The 22,424-nt window shown below is 41.9% G+C and overlaps 1 protein-coding gene across 6 annotated transcripts in view; it reads left to right on the forward strand.

Moving 5' to 3' along the window:
* LOC132405494 (collagen alpha-1(XXIII) chain-like) overlaps positions 1-22,424 on the forward strand; it is a 146,221-nt gene that overhangs the window by 23,187 nt on the left and 100,610 nt on the right. For 5 of the 6 annotated variants that reach the window (XR_009515896.1, XM_059990353.1, XM_059990350.1 and 2 more), the window contains one exon: positions 2,968-3,012. Coding sequence is in view for 5 of the 6 variants with exons in the window: in XM_059990353.1 (XP_059846336.1) it covers positions 2,968-3,012 (45 nt within the window). In the remaining variant the exon portion in view is untranslated. Of the gene's footprint in view, positions 1-2,471; positions 2,678-2,765; positions 2,829-2,967; positions 3,013-22,424 lie in introns of those variants that run through there. The other variant, XM_059990352.1, reaches the window with a different exon arrangement.

The following is a 22,424-nucleotide window of genomic DNA, read 5'->3' on the forward strand; positions in this document are numbered from 1 at the left end:
CACTTTCATCTTCTCCATTTGATGCTCACAATATCAAAATCGGGTTTTATCATCACCAGGGTATCTCGTGAAATTTGTTGCTTTGTGGCAGCAATACAGGGCAAGACAAATCATAATTTATCATTAGGAATATATAATGAAGTGGTGCATAAAGAAAGCAAAATAGTGAAGTAGTGTTCAAGGACCATTCGGGAATCTGAGGGTGGAGGGGAGAAGCTGTTCTTGAAGTGTTGAGTGTGCATCTCCTCACTAATGGCAAACATGAGAAGAGGGCATGTCCTGGATGGTGAGGAACTCACTGATGGATGCCTTTGTACTCTAATGTAGTCTCCTCTATACTAGAAAATTCAAACGCAAATTGGAAGATGGCTTTGCAGTCTGGAGGGGTGACTCCCGAGTTTCCTATTGCCAGTCACTTCAATTTTTCATCCTACTCCTCTGTCCTCTGCCTGTTACAATGCTCCAGTGCAGCCCAATGCAGGCTCAATGTTCAACTATGCACATTACAGCCTTCAGTACTTTGAACAACGCTCAAGAAGCTTAATTCCAACCTGCTTGAAGCAGTCCATTTAATGGCAACTCATCCAGCCCCCTAAACATTTATTCCCTCTTCCACAGCACACAGTGGTGTTTTGTGAATATTGTTGCAATTATTCACCTAATTCCAACAGGATTTCCCAAACCTGATCCTGTGATGTGGATCCAGTCAACTGCAACTCCTGACAATCTTTCACACTGTCTGAAGCAACAATGCACCCTTCTATGTCCCTGCTTCCCTTTATAGAGCTCCCTACAGAGTTCAATGTGTTAACAGCCACAGCTTTTCTCCCCCTTTGGAAATACAGTAATTGGTTTTCAGATCAGTAACCGGGGAAAAAGAATGCATCCAAATTTCTTGGCTCTTATCTTTTCCAATTTTGTTTCTTCCTGCCTGATAAACAAATTTGATCAGATAATATCACAACATATTCGAATATTTTCATACAAAATATTCCACTGAAAACAGATGTTTATATTTTAGTTTCAGAATTCCGACTGTTGTTTTACCTGTAGTCTAACATTGTTACACTGCAACCACTATGATTCACACCCTGTTGGAATCAATTCTACCAAGCAATATAATATTTTTAAAACTGGAGGGAACCTCTCTTTGTACACACTGTATCTCCCATTGGCATTGTTATGTACTGTGATGTATGACGTGCACGAACATAGTCTTTGACCATGATTGTTCCTTAGTCTACAGAAGTGGTTTGCCATTGTCTTCTCACAAACAAGAGAATTCTGTAGATGCTGGAAATCAAAGTAATACACACAAAATACTGGAGGAGCTGAGCAGGCCAGGCAGCATCTATGGAAAAGAGTCAACAGCTGACGTTTCAGGCCAAAACTCCATTGCCATTGCCTTCTTCTGGGCAATGCCTTCACAGGATGGGGACCCCAGCCATTATCAATACTCTTCCAAGATTTTCTGCCTGGTGTCAGTGGTCACATAACCAGGCCTTGTGACATGCAGTAGCTGTTCATACAACTATCCGCCACCTGCTCCCGTGGCTTCACGTGACCCTGATTCGGGGGGGGGGGGCGCGAAGTAGGTACTACACCTTGCCACAGGGTGATCTGCAGACTAGCGAAGGAAAGAAGCACTTTACACCTCCTTTGGTAGCAACATTTCTCCAACCTGCCACCCCAAGTGTATCCCCCATCCTATCAAAATAATCGTAACGTAATGCCAGATGCTGAAACTAAATGAAATGCAAATAGACAATAATAATTATGATATTAAACAGCAGCGTCTCTACAACTGAATGATGCCTCAAAAGAGACCTTTGAAGATGAAGTTTGTAATAAAACAAAACTGAAATAATTATGCATAGAAAGATTTACCATACTCAATTCTATCAAGTTCAAAAATTACAAAATTAAAATAAAAAATTGTAATAACCACAGAAAGCATGAAAAATTAAATGCAAAGAAAAATCCTCAGCAGCACATCAAACAATGAGATTTTCACAAATTAAGACTTCGGGCAGCATCCACGTGCCATTTGTATCCCATGTTTTAACTGTGGGTTTCTCTCCCAGGAAAATGGGGATTCCTAGTGGAAAATTAGCTTCTTTCATTACCAGCGAAAAGAAAAATTATTTCCGGTGAACCGCTCTGCAATTTGCTAGTGTGACAAAGTAATTTGGTGAACAAGCTTCAGTCCATATGGAATCTGAACTTGCATCATCTCTCTGTGACCTTGTTGTTGTTTGGTTTACATATTCTGCATAGGTGTTCAATAATATGTTTTAGATGAACACCATATGTTGGTAAATAGGCTCAATTGACTGTGATCCGTCATTTAGCTGAGAATAGATTTCTGCACGTAATTATGTCACGTTTAACCAAAAAAAGCACAAATGATTGATTAAAAGAAGTTAAAACAAAGCCAAATTATGAGTAATCTGTTACTTTGAAGAATTTGCCTCGGCTGGCAATAAAATGGACTTTCAGTGGCAGAAAGGTTTTTTTCTTGTCCACTTACTATGTTCAGAAAATACTTGAGACCTAATACTGCTTTTCTATGATTATTTTGCCAAAACTGCTGTGAAAGTAGCATTTGTAAGGAATTCCATGGCTTGTGTTTCTGGAAGGTGGAGCAGATTAAAAATTTCCTTCATGAGATTCATCTGTGAGCAGCAGTAGTTTAGTTATAATTTTGATGTTTACAAACAATTCTCCATTCTTTGACCAAACTAATTTATGATAATAAACTTTAGCTAAAACTCCCAGGAATGCACAATCAACAGAGTACCTGCTCTGCAGTCTGCTGAGGCCAGATGGTATGTACTGTATAACTCTAGTTGAAAGTATTCAGTTCTGAAGGGAGAAATGCCACAGGGTTCGATAATGGAATTAAAGAAAACATTCCTTAGATCCAACAGTGAACAGAAGTTGATTCTCTTCGATCTTTACCCTTAGGTCCCCCAGGGAAGCGAGGCAAAACAGGAAGAAGAGGAGCCACTGGTAAGTTTTGTATTTGAATTACTGTTTTCCTTGGCATGTACATATGGTGTGGTGAATTACATGACTTCTCCTGCCATTCTCAGAAGAAAACAGCTTTGAACCTGATTTTGCAGTTTGTTCTTCAAATCTCTCCTACAGGTATTTCTGTTTAATGTAGGCATTTTCTCCACATTTTAGATGTAGCCATTTTTTTTACCCCTTTCCAGAACACACTCACTGAGCACTTAATCATCTATTGTAATAAGCACTAGTTGTCAGTGACCTTGGTCTGAATGGTTGTACACTTGCAGCGCCCTAGAGGTAAGTCAGAAGAGGAGAAATAAATTGCTGCTGCCAAAGTCACCTCTTCAGGAAGTGAGCAATTGTGAGATTGCCCTTTCTTCCACCCTCGGTGATGGCTGCTCAGAACAAGCATGACAGTTTTTTGTAGGGTTGGCTTCACTGTGGAGAATGAGGCAAAGCATAGCCAGGTGGAGTGCAAGGAGGAAACATACTGCCAGATGTCCTTTCCATCCCCTCATAGCCAAGCAGGCAGGTCCAGGAATGACCCTAATAAGCGGGTGCTGGAGAGGTAGGTTTTTTTTGTTTAATTCTTTCTTTCTTGAAGCACAGTTACAGCAGTAGGGACAGACAGGATAGTGGGATGTGGGATGTGGGAAGGCGGGGAGACCTCTGCAACTGCAAGAAGTGTGTTCAGCTGCAGCTTCTTTCAGACCTTCTAACGAATTGGAGCTGGAACTGGATAAACTTGGAGCATTCAGGAGGATGAGTGATCTAAGGAGGTAGTTACACTCAAGATCTAGACACAGGTAGCTGGGTATCTGTCAGGAGGGGCAAAGGGATGGGCAGTGAATATGGAATGGCTGTGGCCATTCCTCTTGATAAGAGGTATTTCACTTTGGGTACTGTTGGGGGGGAGGGTGACCTAGCAGAGGAAAGCTACAGCAGTCAGGTCTCTGGCACAGAATCTGGCTCCTTGCCTCAGAACAAAAGGTGGGGACGAAGGTGAGCTGTAGCAATAAGTGATTCATCGGTTAGGGTAACAGACAGGAGGTTCTATAGATGAGAACAAGATTCCCGGATGTTCTGGGTACCAAGGTCAGAGATGACTCAGATCAAGTCCACAGCATTCTTGAGTGGGAGGGTGAGCAGCCAGAGGCTGTGGTCCATGATGGAACCAATGACATGGGTAGGAAGACTGACGAGGTCTTGCAAATTGAGTTCAAGGAGTTAAATGCTAAATCAAAGGACAGAACCTGTAGGGTTGTGATCTCAGAATTGCTACACGTGCCAGTGCCAGTGAGACCAGACGTAAGCAGATCATACAGTTTACACATGCATAAAGAGATCTGCAAGGGGGCGGGGGGGCTTCAGATTTTTGGATCATTGTGCTCTCTTCTGGGGAAGTTGGGATTTGCATAGATGAGACAGTTTGCAACTGAACTGGAGGGTGACTAATATCCTTATATCCTAGTGGGAATGTTTGCTAGTGCTGCAAGGTTGGGGGGGAGGGTGGATTTAAACTAGAGGTGGAGGGGGAATGGGAACCAGAGCTCCAGGGCAGATAGTGGAGTGGTTGTGGGGAAAAATGTTGCAAAGCCTAAAGTCAGGAATCATAAGTTTGAGCACAGTGGGACTAATGTCCTAAGTTGTGTATATTTCAGTGGAAGGGGTAGATGAGCTTAGGGCACGGATCAGTATGTGGAGTTATGACATTGTAGCCAGTAGTGAGACAGTTGCAGGAGGGGCAAGACTGGCAGCTCAGTGTTCTAGGGTGGTAGAGTGGGAGAGATTAAAGAGGAAAGGTTGGCATTGCTAGTCTTGAAAAATGCCATAGCAATGCTCAGACAGGCTGGACAGCTGATCTGAGGTTTTATGGGTGGAACTGAGGAATAAGAAAGGTATAACCACATCGATGGGGCTATACTATAGACCACCCAAAAGTCCGCAGGATTTAGAGGAGCAGATTTGTAGAGAGATCACGGACTGTTGCAAGAAACATAAGGTTGTGATAGTAGGTGACTTTAACTTTCCACTTATTGACTGGGACTTCCATTCTGTAAAAGGGCTGGATGGGATAAAGTTTGTCAAGTGTGCCCAGGAAAGTTTCTTTAATCAAAACATAGTGTTCCCAACTAGCGAGAGTATGATACTACTCTAATCTCCTATTAGAGGCTGGGTTTAGAGGTTTGTATACACATCTAGTGATCACAATGCTATTAGTTTCAAGGGAATTATAGAGAAGCGTAAGTTCAGTCATTGGGTTGAGATTATAAATTGAAGAACTTTAATAGTAGCAGAAGGGATCTGGCAAATATGAATTGGGATAGGTTGTTTTCTAGCAAAGATATAAGGAGATTCAAGGAGTAGGAGTGAGTGCCATTGTTATTACAAAGGAAAAAGTGCTAGGCAAACTCAAAGGTGGATAAGTCATCTGGACCGGATGAGCTACATCCCAGAGTCCTGAGAGAGGTTGCTGAAAAGATAACAGATGCATTGGTCATCTTCTTCCAAGAATCACTAGATTCTGGCATGGTCCTCAAGGACTATAAGATTGCAAATGTCATTCCACTTTTTAAGAAAGGAGGAAGACAAAAGAAAAGAAATCATAGGCCTATTAGCCTAACCTCAGTGATTGAGAAATTGTTGGTTTCTGGAAAGAGAAATCTTCCCTAAAAAATCTGTTAGAGTTCTTTGAGGAAGTAACAAGCAGGGTGGATAAAGAAGAGGCAGTGGATGTGATTTACTTGGATTTTCAGAGGATGTTTGATAAGGTACCACACATGACAGCAACCTTGATGTTGAAGATGTCCATGAAGCCATCAGTGAGCTGGTGAGCACACTCACCGAGTACTCAGTCTGGAAGGTTGTCTAGTCTGGCTGGATTGACTCTCTGCAGAGTCCCTCTCACGTCAGCTGCTGTTGCAGCCAATGGCAGCTCACCTGGGAGGAGGGCAGCTTTCGTGGCCGGTGTTGTGCTGCATACCTCAAAAGTGTGCATAAAGTTGTTTAGAGTGTCAGGGAGGGACGTATCACTAGTACCGTCAACATTGTTTTTCATTGTACAGTCAGTAATGCCCATCTAAGATGAGCTTTCTCCTAGCTGCTCTGAGAGCAGTTCTGTCATGGGATGTGAAAACAGCATCCCAGGCTTTTAGTAGTGACTGCACCTCTGCATTCAGCCAGGGCTTCTGGTTAGGCTGTGATATAACTGTTCTTTGGGTACTAACACTGTCTACACACTTACTGAGTGTCTCTGAGTGGGAAGAGAGTCTCTCTTCCCGCCATTACAGACATTTACACTACACACTGCATCCACAAAGCAAACAGCATTATGAAGGACCCCACGCACCCCTCATACAATCTCTTCTCCCTCCTGCCATCTGGGAAAAGGCACCGAAGCATTCTGACTCTCACGGCCAGACTATGTTTCTTCCCCCAAGCTATCAGACTCCTCAATACCCAGAGCCTGGACTGACACCAACTTACTGCCCTATTGTCCTGTTTATTATTTATTGGAATGCCTGCCCTGTTTTTGTGCACTTTATGTAGTTCTGGGTAGGTCTGTAGTCTAGTGTAGCTTTCTCTGTATTGTTTTTTTTTTACGTAATTCAGTCTAGTTTTTGTACTGTGTCATGTAACAACATGGTCCTGAAAAACAACAAAGGGTATACTTTGCATCAAAAGGATAAGCAGGAAGGCGTAGTCAGTGGTGTGGCTCTGTTAGTAAGAAATGGAATTACATCTTTAGAAAGAGGTGACGTAGCATCAGAGAATGTTGAATCTTTGTGGGTGGAGTTAAGAAATTGCAAGGGTAAAAAAACCATTATGGGAATCCTATAAAGACCTCCAAATAGCAGCCAAAATGTGGGGTTGGGATTGCAAAGGGAACTGGAAAAGGCAAGTAATAAGGGTAATGACACAATTGTAATGGGTATTTCAATATGCAAGAGGATGGGGAAATCAGGTTGGTGTCGGATCACAAGAGGGAATTTGTTGAATGCCTATGAGATGGATTTTTAAGAACATCTTGTGCTTAAGCCTACTTGGGGAAAGGCTGTCTTATATTGGGTGCTGTGTAATAACTCAGATCTTAATAGGAAGCTTAATGTAAAGGAACCCTTAGGAGGCAGTGATCATAATATGGTTGAATTCATACTGCAATTTGAGAGGGAGAAGCTTAAGTCACATGGGTCATTATTGCAATGGAATAAAGGGAATTCCAGAGGCATGAGAGAGGAGATTGCCCAGGTGGATTGCAGGAGGATACTGGTAGGGATGACGGCAGAGTAGCGGTGGCTGAAGTTTCTGGGAATAGTTCACAAGTTGCAAGTCAAGTCAAGTCAAATCACTTTTATTGTCATTTCGACCATAACTGCTGGTACAGTGCATAGTAAAAATGAGACAACGTTTTTCAGGACCATGGTGTTACATGACACAGTACAAAAACTAGACTGAACTATTTAAAAAAACAACGCAGAGAAAAAAAACACAACAACTACACTAGACTACAGACTTACCCAGGTCTGCATAAAGTGCACAAAACAGTGCAGGCATTACAATAAATAATAAACAAGTCAATAGGGCAGTAAGGTGTCAGTCCAGCTGTGGATATTGAGGAGTCTGATAGCTTGAGGGAAGAAACTGTTACATAGTCTGTTCGGGAGAGCCCGAATGCTTTGGTGCCTTTTCCCAGATGGCAGGAGGGAGAAGAGATCGTATGAGGGGTGCGTGGGGTCCTTCATAATGCTGTTTGCTTTGCAGATGCAGTGTGTAGTGTAAATGTCCGTGATGGCGGGAAGAGAGACCCCAATAATCTTTTCAGCTGACCTCACTATCCGCTGCAGGGTCTTGCAATCAGAGATGGTGCAATTTCCGAACCAGTCAGTGACACAGCTGCTCAGGATGCTCTCAGTACAACCCCTGTAGAATGTGGTGAGGATGACGGGTGGGAGATGGACTTCCCTCAGCCTTTGCAGAAAGTAAAGACGCTGCTGGGCTTTCTTTGCTATGGAGCTGGTGTTGAGGGACCAGGTGAGATTCTCCACCAGGTGAACACCAAGAAATTTGGTGCTCTTAACGATCTCTACCGTGGAGCAGGGTAGATATATCCCACAGAGGAAAAGTTCTCAAATGGCAGAGGTAGGGACCATGGCTGACAAGGGAAGTTAAGGACTGCATAAAAGCCAAGGAAAGGGCATATAATGTAGCAAAAGTAAGTGGGAAGTTGAATGATTGGGAAGCTCTTAGAATCCAACAAAAGGCCGTTTAAAAAGCTATAAGGGAAAAGATGAACTATGAGGGCCGACTAGCCAATAATAGAAAACAGGATACTAAAAGTTTTCTCAGTTATATAAAGAGTAAAAGAGGAAGTGAGAGTTGACATTGAACCACTGGAAAATTATGCTGGTGAGGTAGTAATGGGACAAAATAAATGCCAGATGAATTTGATGGGCACTTTGCATTTGTCTTCACTGTGGAAGACACTAGCTATATGCCAGAAGTCACTGAGTGTCAGGGAGCAGGAGTGAGTGCCATTACTATTACAAAGGAAAAAGTGCTAGGCAAACTGAGTCCTTAAGGTGGATAAGTCACCTGGCCGAGATGGACTACATCCCAGCGCCCTGAGAGAGGTTGCTTGAGAGATAATGGATGCATTGGTCATCATCTTCCAAGGATCACTTGATTCTGGCATGGTCCCAGAGGACTGGAAGATTGCAAGTGTTACTCCACTCTTTAAGAAGGGAGGAAGGCAAAAGAAAGGAACTTACAGGCCAATTAGCCTAACCTCAGTGGCTGGGAAAGTTTTGGTATCCATTATTAAGGATGAGGTTTCAGGGTACTTGGACACTAATGATAAAATAAGTCAAAGTCAGCATGGTTTCTGCAAAGGGAAATCTTCCTTAAAAAATCTGTTAGAGTTATTTGAGGAAGTAACAAGCAAGGTAAACAAAGAAGAGGCAGTGGATGTGATTTAGATGGATTTTCAGAAGATGTTTGATAAGGTACCACTCATGAGGCTGCTTAACAAGGTAAATACCTATGCTGTTGCAGGAAATATATTGGCATAGATAGTGGAATGCTGACAGGCAGGAGGCAGCAAGTGAGGATAAAGGAGGCTTCTGGTTGGCTGCCAGTGACTAGGGTGTTCCTCTGGGGTCAGTATTGGGATCGCTGCTTTTCACGTTGTTTGTCAGTAATTTAGCTAATGGAATTGATGGCTTTGTGGCAAAGTTTGTGGATGATACAAAGATAGGTGGAGGGGTAGGTAGTGCTGAGAAAGCAATGATTTGCGGCAGGACTTAGACAAATAAGAATGGACAAAAATGTGACAGATGGAATAGTGTTGGGAAATGTATGATAATGCATTTTAGTAAAAGGAACAATAGTACAACTGTTATCTAAATGGGGAGAAGGTTCAAACATCGGAGGTGCAGAGGGACTTGGGGTCCTCATGCAAGACTCCCAGAAGGTTAATTTACAGGCTGAGTCTGCTGTAAAGAAGGCAAGTGCAGCGTTGGTATTTATTTCAATGGGAATAGAATATAAAAGCAAGGACATAGGCTGAGACTTTATAAGTCACTAGTCAGGCTGCACTTGGAGTATTGTCGACAGTTATGGGCCCCATATCTCAGAAAGAATGTGTTGTCATTGGGGAGAGTCCAGCGAAGGTTCATGACGATGATTCAGCGACTGAATGGGGTTAACATATGAGGAAAGTTTGGCAGCTTTGGGCCTGTACTCACTGGAATTTAGAAGAATATGTGGGGATCTCATTGAAACCTACCGAATGTTGAAAGGACTAGATAGGGTGGATGTGGAAAAGATGTTTCCTATGGTGGGGGTATCTAGAGCTAGAGGGCACAGCCTCAAAATTGAGGGGCCACCTTTTAGAACAGAGGTAAAAGGAAATTTTTTCAGCCAGAGTAGTGAGTCTGTGTAATACTCTGCCATAGACTGTGGTGGAGGCCAAGTCTATGGGTATATTTAAGGCAGAAGGTGATAGTTTCTTGATCGGTCAGGGTGTCAAAGGATATGGCAAGAAGGCAGGTGTATGGGGTTGAGTGGGATCCAGGATGGAATGGTGGAAGAGACTAATGGGCAGAATGGCCTAATTCTGCTCCTGTGTCTTGTGGTTTAATGGTCTAATGGTCTAATTTTGATCATCCATCAAATTTGTAAATTAATTCTTAGGTTTGGCATCAAGTCGATTGGGATTTACTGAATCCTTATGAAGTTATTAAAGCCATTGCTCTACCAGCAGTAAGAGATGCTACCCTTGAATGCAGTACAACTGTGCTCTTTTCTCCTAAATGCAGCTGTGCTTTTCTGGTTTTCAGTGAGCCTGACGGGTACACCTATTGGTGGGTGATAAAACTGTCAGCTCAAGCTTTGCACGCAATCCTTTCAATGCAATGTAAATCATCTTTGGCAGAATTCCTGTCATCGCTGATACAACTACCACTGCAGATTTATTGGACCAATTGCCCAACTCTAATCTGTGTTATTTATGCCCGAAGCTGTCTTTCTTGTATGTAGTTGTTTTGTTCTGTCTGTCTAAGTCCTTGGGCACAAAACCCCTGTAGCCAATTTGGAAAAGTAACACTACTCATACCCATTTATAATGACATTTCTGTTACCTATTATGATACATATGGTTCACATGTATTAGCGTTAATAAGAAAACAGAAAGGTATCCTGTGTGAATGACATTATTCACAAAAATGTCCCCATCTTACTATGGATACACAGGATATTAATTTCTATGTGGTTATTCTGTCAGTTACTAATGAATTTGGGACTATTTAGTTCTGTTTTAATTATTTTCTTAAATATTTTAAGCCCTGATCTTCTCCCAAGGGACAGGGGCAAGGACTTCCCCTGGATTCCACCTGATGCTGCTGCCAATGACGCACCCCCTTGGATAGAGTAACTATTACAGTTTGTACGAAGCTGAGCATAAAAACCCTTTAGACTTTGCTCCAGCCTCAAACCTAAACAAGTTTCTGACCGCTGGTGTTACCGACTTTGACCCAGCTCCAGTCACGTACCCAGCACGAGGCATCGAATGCAATCTATGTCATGACACTACAAGAAAGGGCTCTAACACACCCCGTAACACATGGCCAGCCGTGTAAGTACGTAGGTCCTTTATTGGTAGATCAGAGGGTACATGTAGAATATTGTAAATGTAGAATAACTTGATGAATGGATTTAGGTACCCAACGACGCAAGGCATGGTGTTTCCTCTGCATTTGCTCACACATGTCAAGTCGAGTTTATTGTTCTATGCACAAGCATAGTGAAGTACAGATACAGTGAAAAGCTTGCTGCAGCATCTCAGATGTGTAGATTCTGACATACACCTATCATTTGGGCACAATTCATTGCTTAAAGATTGCAGAACTTTGGGTGCGAGGTGAGTAAACTGGGTAGTCCCTACTATTTAACTGCATTTTATTATAACTTTCAAGTAGAATGTGCCAGTGCTGGTTAAGTTTCATCGACTTGGACACATTAATCAATTTCTGCCTCCACAGATGTTGTCTGATGACCTGCATTTTCTGCTTTTATTGTTTTTTATTTATGTCCATGGCATAAAAGTCACTCTGGCAGTGAAGAGCAAATGCAGATTCTTAACAGTCCATCCCAATGCATTTCAAATTATTTTCAGAGACTTCAACCAGGCTTGTTTGAAGAAAACCCTGCCCAGTTATCACCAGCATATAAACTCTAGCACCAGAGGCCCTATCTAGACCACTGCTATAATAAGATAAGGAATGGCTGCCATTCCTTGCCCAGACAACGTTTTGGTAAATCAGATCACGTAGCTGTTCTCCTTCTACCTGCATAAGCCAGATCCTAAAAAGCAAGGCTCCAGAGGTTAGGACAATAAAGATGGTTGCAGGAGGCAGAGGAGCGATTACAGGATTGGTTTGGGTCAGTGGACTGGGCCATGTTCAAGGACTCGTTTAGGGATCTGAGTGAATACACCATGGTTGTAAAGGGCTTCATTAAAGCTGCTGTAGATGCATGTGTCTCCACTAAACCCAATCAGAAGCCCTGGATGAACCAAGATCTGCTGAGGACCAGATCAGAGGCATTCAGATCTAGTGACCAGGAAAACTACAAGAGGTGCAGATATGGTCTCCAGAAAGCCACTTCATGTGCCAAGTGGAAATTTTGGACCAAACTTGAATCAATGAGAGTTACTCAACAGCTGTGGCAAGCCTTGACTGCTATCACCTCCCACAATGTTAAACCAAGTGACACGGGAGACAGTAGGGCTTCGCTTTCAGATGAGCTCAATGCCTTTTATGCTGGCTTTGACCATGTGAACATGGAGAAGCCATCCCAAACCCCCACATCCCCCCAATGATCCACTGATCCCAGTCTTTGAAGCTGACATGCGGGCTGCCTTCCGGAAGATGGATCCTCAGAAACATCTGGAACGGATGGGGTACCTAGCCACATACTAAGGACCTGCGCTGACCAACTGGCTGCTGTGTTCACTTGTTCTTTAATCTCTTGCTTTGGCACAGTGTGGTACCCACCTGCTTCAAGCAGGCGTCATTTGCACTGGTGCCCAAGAAGCATGAAGTGAACTGCCCTCCAGGACGATCGCCAAGTTGCACATATCCATAGTGATGAAGTGTTTTCAGAGGTTGGTGATGAAACATATCAGATACCTTGGTTCCGCTCTTGTTTGCTTACTGGAGCAACAGGCCCAGAGCAGATGCCATCTCATTGGCTCTTCACTTAGTCCTTAAACATCTGGAGATTCTTCAATGCTTCTGCATTTCTAACATCTAACACTTTCTGCTCCATGTTATCTATTTACCTCTTCCTGAATGCTCAATCTTGGAGAATACAGATGATAAATATTCATTTAAGACATTGTCCGTGTCACCTGGCTCAACACAGAGATTTATTCCTTCACCTCCTAAAGAGATTCACTCCTTCACTGGCTACCCTCTTGCTTCAGACATACTGATAGGATGTTTTGGAATCAAAGGCTCCTTGAAGGCCTGCAAACATACAGTTAGCAATAACTCCTGATTGTGATTCAATGTCTGTGGACATAGTATAATGGTCAGGATCTACTTTGATCATAGGTTTTTAATATTCACAAAATAATGGGAACACAATTTGGACTTAAAACTGGGTGAGTGTTTGCACTAGTTAAGCCCATTATTACACCATACAAACCAGCATAAGTAATGAGAAGTTCAAGACTAATTTGCCAAAAACAAGTGGAGGATGAGGTGAATTAATTAAAATTTGTAACCTAAAACTCAAAAATAGGTTTTATAGCTTCCTTAGGTCCCAGTTTTTGATGTTGACTTGGGATTGCTCCTCTGACTAGAAGTCTATTAATGCTATTTTTATGGTCCGACGTATTACAGTGAATATGGAACTTGGTAACAGCAAAAAAAAATTTTAATTGGTTCCACATTTCAGCTGGATTTGAGAAAGAGCATTCAGGTCTTTGATATATTGGCTCTCATTTATTGCTGTTTCCTATTTATAATTAAAAGCTCTCGATATATGCAGAAAAAAACATTGAGCTTAAAGATGCTCATTGCCCCAAAAGGTGCATTAGTCAGATGGCTTGACCCAGACCAGCAAACATTTTATCTAAGGGTATTGCATTGGCGTGTTCATAGCCAGTGAGGCCCAGGACTGAAAAGAATCAGTCCTGTACACTTGGGTCATTTCTTTAGATACTTCTCGATTGGAGAGTGCAGGAAGGAAGTTAGATGTGCCCTGATTGTGGCAGAGGTCCAAAATGGTGAGATAAGCTTGTAAGTACAAAAGGGATGGAAGGGGTTCATAAGAGAATCTGATTGGTCTTAATTACTAGATAGTTCAGGGCAAGGGCTAAATGCTGAGTACAGAGGGGAACTGGAGGGATTGATTGTTGTGGGAGTGATTTGGAGAAGTTGTGATCAGAGGTTGATGAAATTTATGATCAGTTACTGGGAGGGCTGCAAGTTGGCATGAGGGGAAAATTGATATAAGAGATTGGTGACTAGGGCCTCTGAATCAATGCACATTGTAATCCTAGAGATGGTTGGGATAGCATGAAAGGAAATTAATCTTAAAAGAGGCATAACCAAATCAGGTTCCCAATGCAAACCTAAACCTGTGTAGGCAGACTTCCTTCTGGTCAGGCATAAGTAGACCTCAAAAGATTTTAGAATGCTTATTTCTACATTGATGGCTTGTAGACAGTGCAAGTCATATGCACACATTTTGAAAATTAATCAAGTGGCTTCTGGAAAGTATTAGTATATTAAATACATGGAAGATTGAGAACAAATACTAGACTGCAACTCTGGAGTCCTCAATTTTTCAGAACTCTTCTGTTTTTCACTAGTTAGATCATGCAGCATGCAAAAATACAGCATGACTCGATCCAATTCTAACTGTTTATCTTTATCAGTTGTGTTGTTATCATAAACATTCCAGTAATAATAGCCAGAAGCTATCATTAGGTTATAGTAATTATGACACTACTGAGCAATACTCAATGGCTTTGAATGAAGTTGAAAATAATTAGTCATTAAAATAGTTGTTCATTGTGGCAGAGTGACAGAACACATTAGCTAATTATGAATAATGAATTTCTTTCATTGTTAGTACTTAAACTCTGCGGAGAGCACAGGATTGGAGTGGGATAATTATCCTTTCTATTTTGTCCTTCCATTAGTAGCATTGCTCTCCTTCAGGGCTTCTGAAATCATCCCTTCCATTGAAAGCCAACCATTAACCTTCACAGTTTTCAAAACCAACCTTCCTACCCTCGCTATAACCTTTGATCTTCTTATGGCCTCTCAGATCCACCTTTACCACAACTATTAGACTTGAATGTCTCTGAGCAGTCTTGTTCAAAATTACTAATATGTGACCGCTGTAATATATTCCTTCTTGACCTTGCAGCAACTTTTGATGTTTTTGATTATGGTATGGTATGGTCTCTGTCAATTCCATACTATTGTCCAGATGGATAGAATTGTACTCATCTGATTCCATTCTCTTCCCTCCAGTTGTGCACGGTTACCTCTGGTGTCAGCCAAGGATTTACCTCAGGGTTTCCTGTTTTTGTGTTGTTAATGATTTATTTATCTATGTTGTTGTGTAGTGTTCTATTCCCCTTTTATAAAAACTGTGTATTTCCCTTTGAAGACATTGTATAATTCAGAACAATGCCAGTATCAAGGGTGTTGCAGGAAGAATGTGCTCACCAGTGAGTTGGTAGAATCAGTCACAAATATAAAGACTAAGGTGATCAAAGTTTATGACCTTTTGTCACTCATCAAAGTGCTGCCCCTCAGTGATATCATCCAAAAAATACAATTTTTATCAAGTATACTGGACTTGCAATCTTCACCAGAATGTCCTTTGCCCCTTCACGGTCTACTTTATGTAAGGATGGGTAGATTCAAAAATTTTCCAATCACACACTGAGAAAGTTGAAGCCAGCATCATAAATCTCCATCACAAGCTCTGTTCCCTTGTCACTGACTCTACTTTCTCTAGCATCTGTCACAACTTGCACCAGGTTATATCAATAATATTAATAAGACCACCACTTTCCACCTTGTAGTGTTGCTCAAATCTGCCAATGCTTCAACTTACCAGCTGCTGAAATACTCAGCCATACCTTGTGACTTCTGGATTTGACTACTTCAGCATATTCTTGGCTGACCTTTCTCATATTACAGTGTAAATATACTGCCCATTTCATAACTTTCTCCGTGTCCTGTGCACCCGTCATCATTATCTTCGTTTCCTTGTGTGGCACTGACCAGCTTTTAAAATTCAAATGTGCTAAATTCAAACATGCTTGGCTTTCCCTGTTCCTTATCCGCCTCTACAACCCTCTAATGAACCTGAATTCCTCCCATTTTTGTCTCCGGAACCTCTCCAAATGTAAGCACTCCACTATTAATAGTCTTGCCTTCAACTACCAAGGCCATGAGCTATGAAATTCCTACTCTAATTTTCTTTGCCTCACAACCTCTTTATTCCTTTAAGAAGCTCAGCAAATATATCTTATGACTCTTTATATGACAAGGTATAAATGTTTTCTTATTTAATAAAACTAAGTGGATTCTGATATTTTTGTCATGCTAATCATGTTATATAAATGGAAGTTCATGATTTAATTTGTGAAAGTTTATTTTAGAGGAGAAAGTGTTCCAGATTTTTGCTCTGTATGAAAAAGACTCCTTTCTTGTCTGGCTCTGCTCAGTTTATATTCCTTTACTTTGTGTTCTCCACCTGAGGAAATAATTTCTGTATATGTACCCTATTGAATTCCTTTATTATTTTAACTCTTAGATTCGATCTCCACACAGTCTGTGGAATTCAGGGCATACAAAGTTTATGTAAACTTTCCATAAAATTCATCATGAAGTGCGATACCATAAGATATAGGTGCAGAAGTAGGCCATTTGGCCCATCAAGTCTGCTCTGCCATTCAATCATGGGCTGATCCAATTCTTCCAGTCATCCCCACTCTCTTGCCTTCTCCCCATACCCTTTGATGCCTTGGCTAATCTAGAACCCTTCTATCTCTGCCTTAATGTTAAAATTGTACAAGGCATTGGTAAGGCCAAATTTGGAATATTATGTACAGTTCTGGTCACCGAATTATAGGAAAGATATCAATAAATTAGAGAGAGTGCAGAGACGATTTACTAGGATGTTACCTGGGTTTCAGCACTTAAGTTACAGAGAAAGGTTGAACAAGTTAGGTCTCTATTCATTGGAGCGTAGAAGGCTGAGGGGGGATTTGATCGAGGTATTTAAAATTTTGAGAGGGATAGATAGAGTTGACGTGAATAGGCTGTTTTCATTGAGAGTAGGGGAGATTCAAACAAGAGGACATGATTTGAGAGTTAGGGGGCAAAAGTTTAAGGGAAACACGAGGGGGTATTTCTTTACTCAGAGAGTGATAGCTGTGTGGAATGAGCTTCCTGTAGTGACCAGTTCAGTTGTGTCATTTAAGGTAAAATTGAATAGGTATATGGACAGGAAAGGAGTGGAGGGTTATGGGCTGAGTGCGGGTAGGTGGGACTAGGTGAGATTAAGAGTTCGGCATGGACTAGGAGGGCCGAGCTGGCCTGTTTCCGTGCTGTGGTTGTTATATGGTTATATGGTTAAATACTCCCAATGACTTGCCCTCTGACTTACACAGATTTACCACCCTCTGGCTAAAGTAATTTCTCTGCTTTTCAGTTCTAAATGGATGTCCTTCAAACCTGAAGTTGTGCCCTCTTGTCCTAGAATTCCCTACCATTTCCCTACCATGGGAAATAATTTTGCCATATCTAATCTGTTCAGGCCTTTTAACATTCGGAATGTTTCTATGAGATCCCCCCTCATTCTCCTGAACTTCAGGGAATACAGGAATACTGCCAAACGTTCCTCATATGGTAACCTTTCCAATCCTGGAATCATTCTCATGAATCTTCTCTGAACCCTCTCCAATGTCAGTATATCCTTTCTAAAATAAGGAGCCCAAAACTGCACACAATACTCCGTGTGGTCTCACAAGTGCCTTACAGAGCCTCAACACCACATCCCTGCTCTTATATTTCATACCTCTAGAAATGAATGCCAACATTGCATTCACCTTTTCACAACTAACTCAACCTGGAGGTTAACCTTTAGGGTATCTTGCACAAGGACTCCCAAGTCCCTTTGCATCTGTGCATTTTGAATTCTCCCCCCTTCTAAATAATAGTCTGCCCATTTATTTCTTCCATCTAAGTGCATGACCACACACTTTCCAACATTGTATTTCATTTGCCACTTCTTTGCCCATTCCTGTAAACTATCTAAGTGTCTCTGCAGGCTCTTGGTTTCCTCAACACTACCCACTCCTCCACCTACCTTTGTCTCATCGGCAAATTTAGCCACAAATCCATTAATGCCATAGACCAAATCATTGACATGCATCATAAAAAAGCAGCAGTACCAACACCGACCTCTGTGGAACTCCACTGGTAACTGGCAGCCAGCCAGAATAGGACCCTTTATTCCCACTCTCTGTTTTCTGCCGACCAGCCAGTGCTCCACCCATGCTAGTAACTTCCCTGTAATTCCATGGGCTCTTATCTTGCTAAGCAGCCTCATGTGCAGCACCTTGTCAAAGGCCTTCTGAAAATCCAAGTACACCATGTCTACTGCATCTCCTTTGTCTACCCTGCTTGTAATTTCCTCAAAGAATTGCAGTAGGTTTGTCAGGCAGGATTTTCCTTTCAGGAAGCCATGCTGGCTTTGGCCTATCTTGTCATGTGTCTCCAGGTATCCGCAATCTCATCTCTAACAGTTGATTCCAACAACTTCCCAACCACTGATGTCAGGCTAACTGGTCTATAGTTTCCTTTCTGCTGCCTCCCACCCTTCTTAAATAGCAGAGTAACATTTACAATTTTCCAGCCATCCAGTACAATGCCAGAATCTATCGATTCTTGAAAAATTGTTGTTAATGCTTCCGCAATCTCTCCACCTACTTCCTTCAGAACTTGAGGGTGCATTCCATCAGGCCCAGGAGATTTATTCACCCTCAGACCATTAAGCTTCCTGAGCACATAATCAGTCGTAATTTTCACTGCACAAACTTCACTTCCCTGACACTCTTGATTATCCGGTATACCGCAGATGTCTTCCACTGTGAAGACTGAAGCAAAATACGCATTCAGTTCCTCTCCCATCTCTGCATCTCTCATTACAATAACTCCAGTGTCATTTTCTATTGGTCCTATATCTACCCTTGACTCTCTTTTACCCTTTATATACTTAAAAAAGCTTTTAGTATCTTCTTGGCTATTAGTCACCAGCTTCCTTTCATGATTCATCTTTCCTTCCTAATGACTTTCTTAGTTTCCTTCTGTAAGTTTTTAAAAGCTCCCCAATCCTTCCCACTAGCTTTGGCTTCCTTGTATGCCCTCTCTTTTGCTTTTACTTTGGCTCTGACTTCACTTGTCAGCCACGGTAGCGTCCTTCTTCCCTTTGAAAATTTCTTCTTATTTGGAATATATCTATGTTGTGCTTCCCTCATTTTTCACATAAACAATAGACATTGCCGCTCTGCTGTCCTTCCTGCAAATGTCCCTTTCCAGTCAACTTCAGCCAGTTCCCCTCTCATGTCATTGCAATTTCCTTTTTTCCACTGAAATACCAACACATTGGATTTTAATTTTTCCCTGTCAAATTTCAATGTGAACTCGATCATATTGTGATCACTGTTCCCTAAGAGTTCCTTAACCTTAGTTACAGTACATAAATTCAAATACAGCATTTTAGGTAGTTCCTTGCTACTGTATTTGAACAACTTTGAGGTAAATTCCAACATTCCATGGTGTTTTGAATACATAGTTCACTTCTCCACCGGCTTTTGGTGAATTGTGCAAAGGTCATTTAGGTGACTGATGAAAGTAGAGCTGTGGATGTTGTCTATGTGCATTTTATTAAGACTTTTGACAACTTCCCTCATAGGAGGCTCATTCAGAAAGTTAAGTTGCAAGGGATCCATGGCGAATCAGCCAATTGGATTCAGAACTGGCATACCCGTAGAAGACAGGGTAGTGGTCAAAGGAACTGTGGTCTTTATTTGGAGGTCTTTAATTAGGGGTCTGGAATCTGGAATGGGGCCTCTGCTGTTTTTGATGTATATAAATAACCTAGATGATTATATAGATGGTGACGAAGTTTGCAGATGATACAGAGATTGGTGGTGTTGCGGATAGCATAGAAGGGTGGGAAGGAATACAGTGGGATTTTGGTCAGTTGCAGATATGATTGGAGAAATGGCAGATGGAGATTAACCTGGCCAAATGTGAAGTGTTGCACCTTGAAAGATCAAATGTAAAGATACAGTACACTGCTTGGGGTAAGATGGTTAACAGAGTTGATGGCTTCCAAGTCCATACTCCCTGAAAGTGGCTAAAAGTTATTGGGGTGTTTAAGAAGGAATGTGGCATGCTTGCCTTTATTAGTCAAGGCATTGTGTGCAAAAGTCAGGAAGTTGTGTTGCAACTTTATAAAACTCTATTTAGGCCACATCTTGAGTATTGCATGCAGTTCTGGTTGCCCCATTATAGAAAGGATGTCGAGGCTTTGGAGAGGGTGCAGAAGAGGTTTGCCAGGATGTTGCCTGGATTAGAGGGCAAGTGCTATTACGAAAGGTTGGACAAACTGGAGTTGTTTTCTCTGGAGCAGCAGAGACTGAGGGGAGATCTGAGATTTATAAGACTGAGAGTCATAGAAGTGGCATCTGCACCAGGCTTAAGGGCGAGTGGCTCCATGCTCATTTTCCATCCGTGCTGGGTTGAGTGTCAAGCTAGCAACTCGGCCTCGTCAAACAGACAAGCGCTAAAGAAATGGCAAGGTGGCCACCCAAAGTGCCAAACAAGGCACGGGGACTTTACCGATTGTTTAGACAGAGTAGGCAGACAGTATCTTTTCCAAGGGTTGAAATGTCTAATAGTCAAGTCAAGTCACTTTTTATTGTCATTTCGACCGTAACTGCTGGTACAGTACACAGTAAAAACAAGACAATGTTTTTCAGGACCGTGGTGCTACATGAAACAGTACAGAAACTACACTGAACTACGTGAAAACAACGCAGAAAAAAGAAACTACACTAGACTACAAACCTACCCTGGACTGCATAAAGTGTACAAAACAGTGCAGGCATTACAATAAATAATAAACTAGACAATAGGCACAGTAGAGGGCAGTAAGTTGGTGTCAGTCCAGGCTCTGGGCCTGTACCAGAGGGAATGCGCTTAAGGTGAGAGGGGATAATTTTAAAGGAGATGTGAGGGGCACGTATGGTTTTACACATAGTTGTGGGTGTTTAGAATGTGCTGCCTCAGGTAATGGTAGTCAGGAGCACGTGACTGTGAGGTAAATGTAAGGATATGGGCATTGGACAGGCAGAAGAGTAGTTTATTTGGCTATTTCATTACTAATTTAATTGGTTCAACACAACATTGTGGGCCGAAGGGCCTGATCTAGGGCTGTATTGTTCTCTGTTCTATGGTGACTCCTAATATTTTTGTTCTTCCATTTTCCCATCATTTCAAAGTAAAAAGTATGTTTATTATGGAAGTATATATATTATATACAGCCTTGAGATTTGTCTCCTTATAGGCAGTCACAAAACAAAAGAAGCCCAATAGAACCCATTAAACAGAAAGGAGACCATCAAACGCCCAATGTGCAGAACAAACACAAATCATGCAAGCAGGCAGCTGGAGTTCACAGAAGGGAGTCCACAACTGCAAAGCCAGTCAGCACTACGGCTGACCCAGTGGCCCATTAGTTGCAGGCCACAGCCTCAGTTCAGCACAGAGATGAGGAAACCTCATGGAGCAGCAAGCTGAACTGGCTCATCCCTCACCTCTGGCCCAGTACATTAGTCCTCCAAACCTCACTCTCAGACCCATGCCCTGCCACCGCTACATTATAGTGTCTTGGCCCTGCTGCCTCAATTCAGCTTGTACCCAACCTTTCCAATTCACGTTGGTGCTTAAATCAATCAAACCTCAGGACTCTCCTTGCTCTCAGGCCTTGGCCCAAACACACCAAGCACAACTGTCCTGCACCTTCGAAACTTCAGTTCACACTGCAAAAATGCCAGGTCATACAGGCAGTTCAAAGGCTCAACTCTAAAGGGGAAGTTACAGGCTATTATTTACAGTGATAGTTTTCATGAAAGTGTGTGATTAATAAGGTAGTTTTATTTGCTACCAACAAGCAGTCTCTGTGCCATCTTAAACCTGCACCATCCTGTGCTGTACTGTTCTATGTTGACATCTAAAATTTTGTTCTTCCAATTTCCAGTAAATTTACACTACACCGGATAAATCCATAACCGAAGCTTTTTCTCTTCGTTTTTACCCTCTGTCCACACTAAAATGGCATTTTCGTCTCCTGAAGCCGGAGCTTTTCAGAAACGCTGTCCAGGGCGTGTAATTTTGAAAACGCTGCTCGGGCAGATCAGTGTGGACGGGGTAACGGGAGAAATCTGAAAATGTAGTCAGATGGCAGCACGCCATTTCAATGTTTTCTTGAATGCAACCTAACAATTTCAGAGCAGACGGCAACAAGACTGAAGCCAGAAGAGTTAGAAATGTACTCACTCCTTTGACCCATAACTTTCTGAATAAATAAGTATACTCACTTTGCCCTGTTTTCTGTCCTTGCTCATATGAAGATGGTTTACCTATTTATACAAGTACTTCTCTGACAATAGATGTGTTACAGCCTAATGTAACATTGTATGGAAATACAAGATAATACTGATGCAGACTTGCTTTATACATTTAACAAGGCGCTTTATTAATGCAACAGAGTTCGTTGTCAGCTGGGTCACACTCCAGTATTTTTAC

This window comes from Hypanus sabinus, chromosome 15 (genome assembly GCF_030144855.1).
Source record: "Hypanus sabinus isolate sHypSab1 chromosome 15, sHypSab1.hap1, whole genome shotgun sequence".
In the NCBI taxonomy this organism is placed as follows: domain Eukaryota; kingdom Metazoa; phylum Chordata; class Chondrichthyes; order Myliobatiformes; family Dasyatidae; genus Hypanus; species Hypanus sabinus.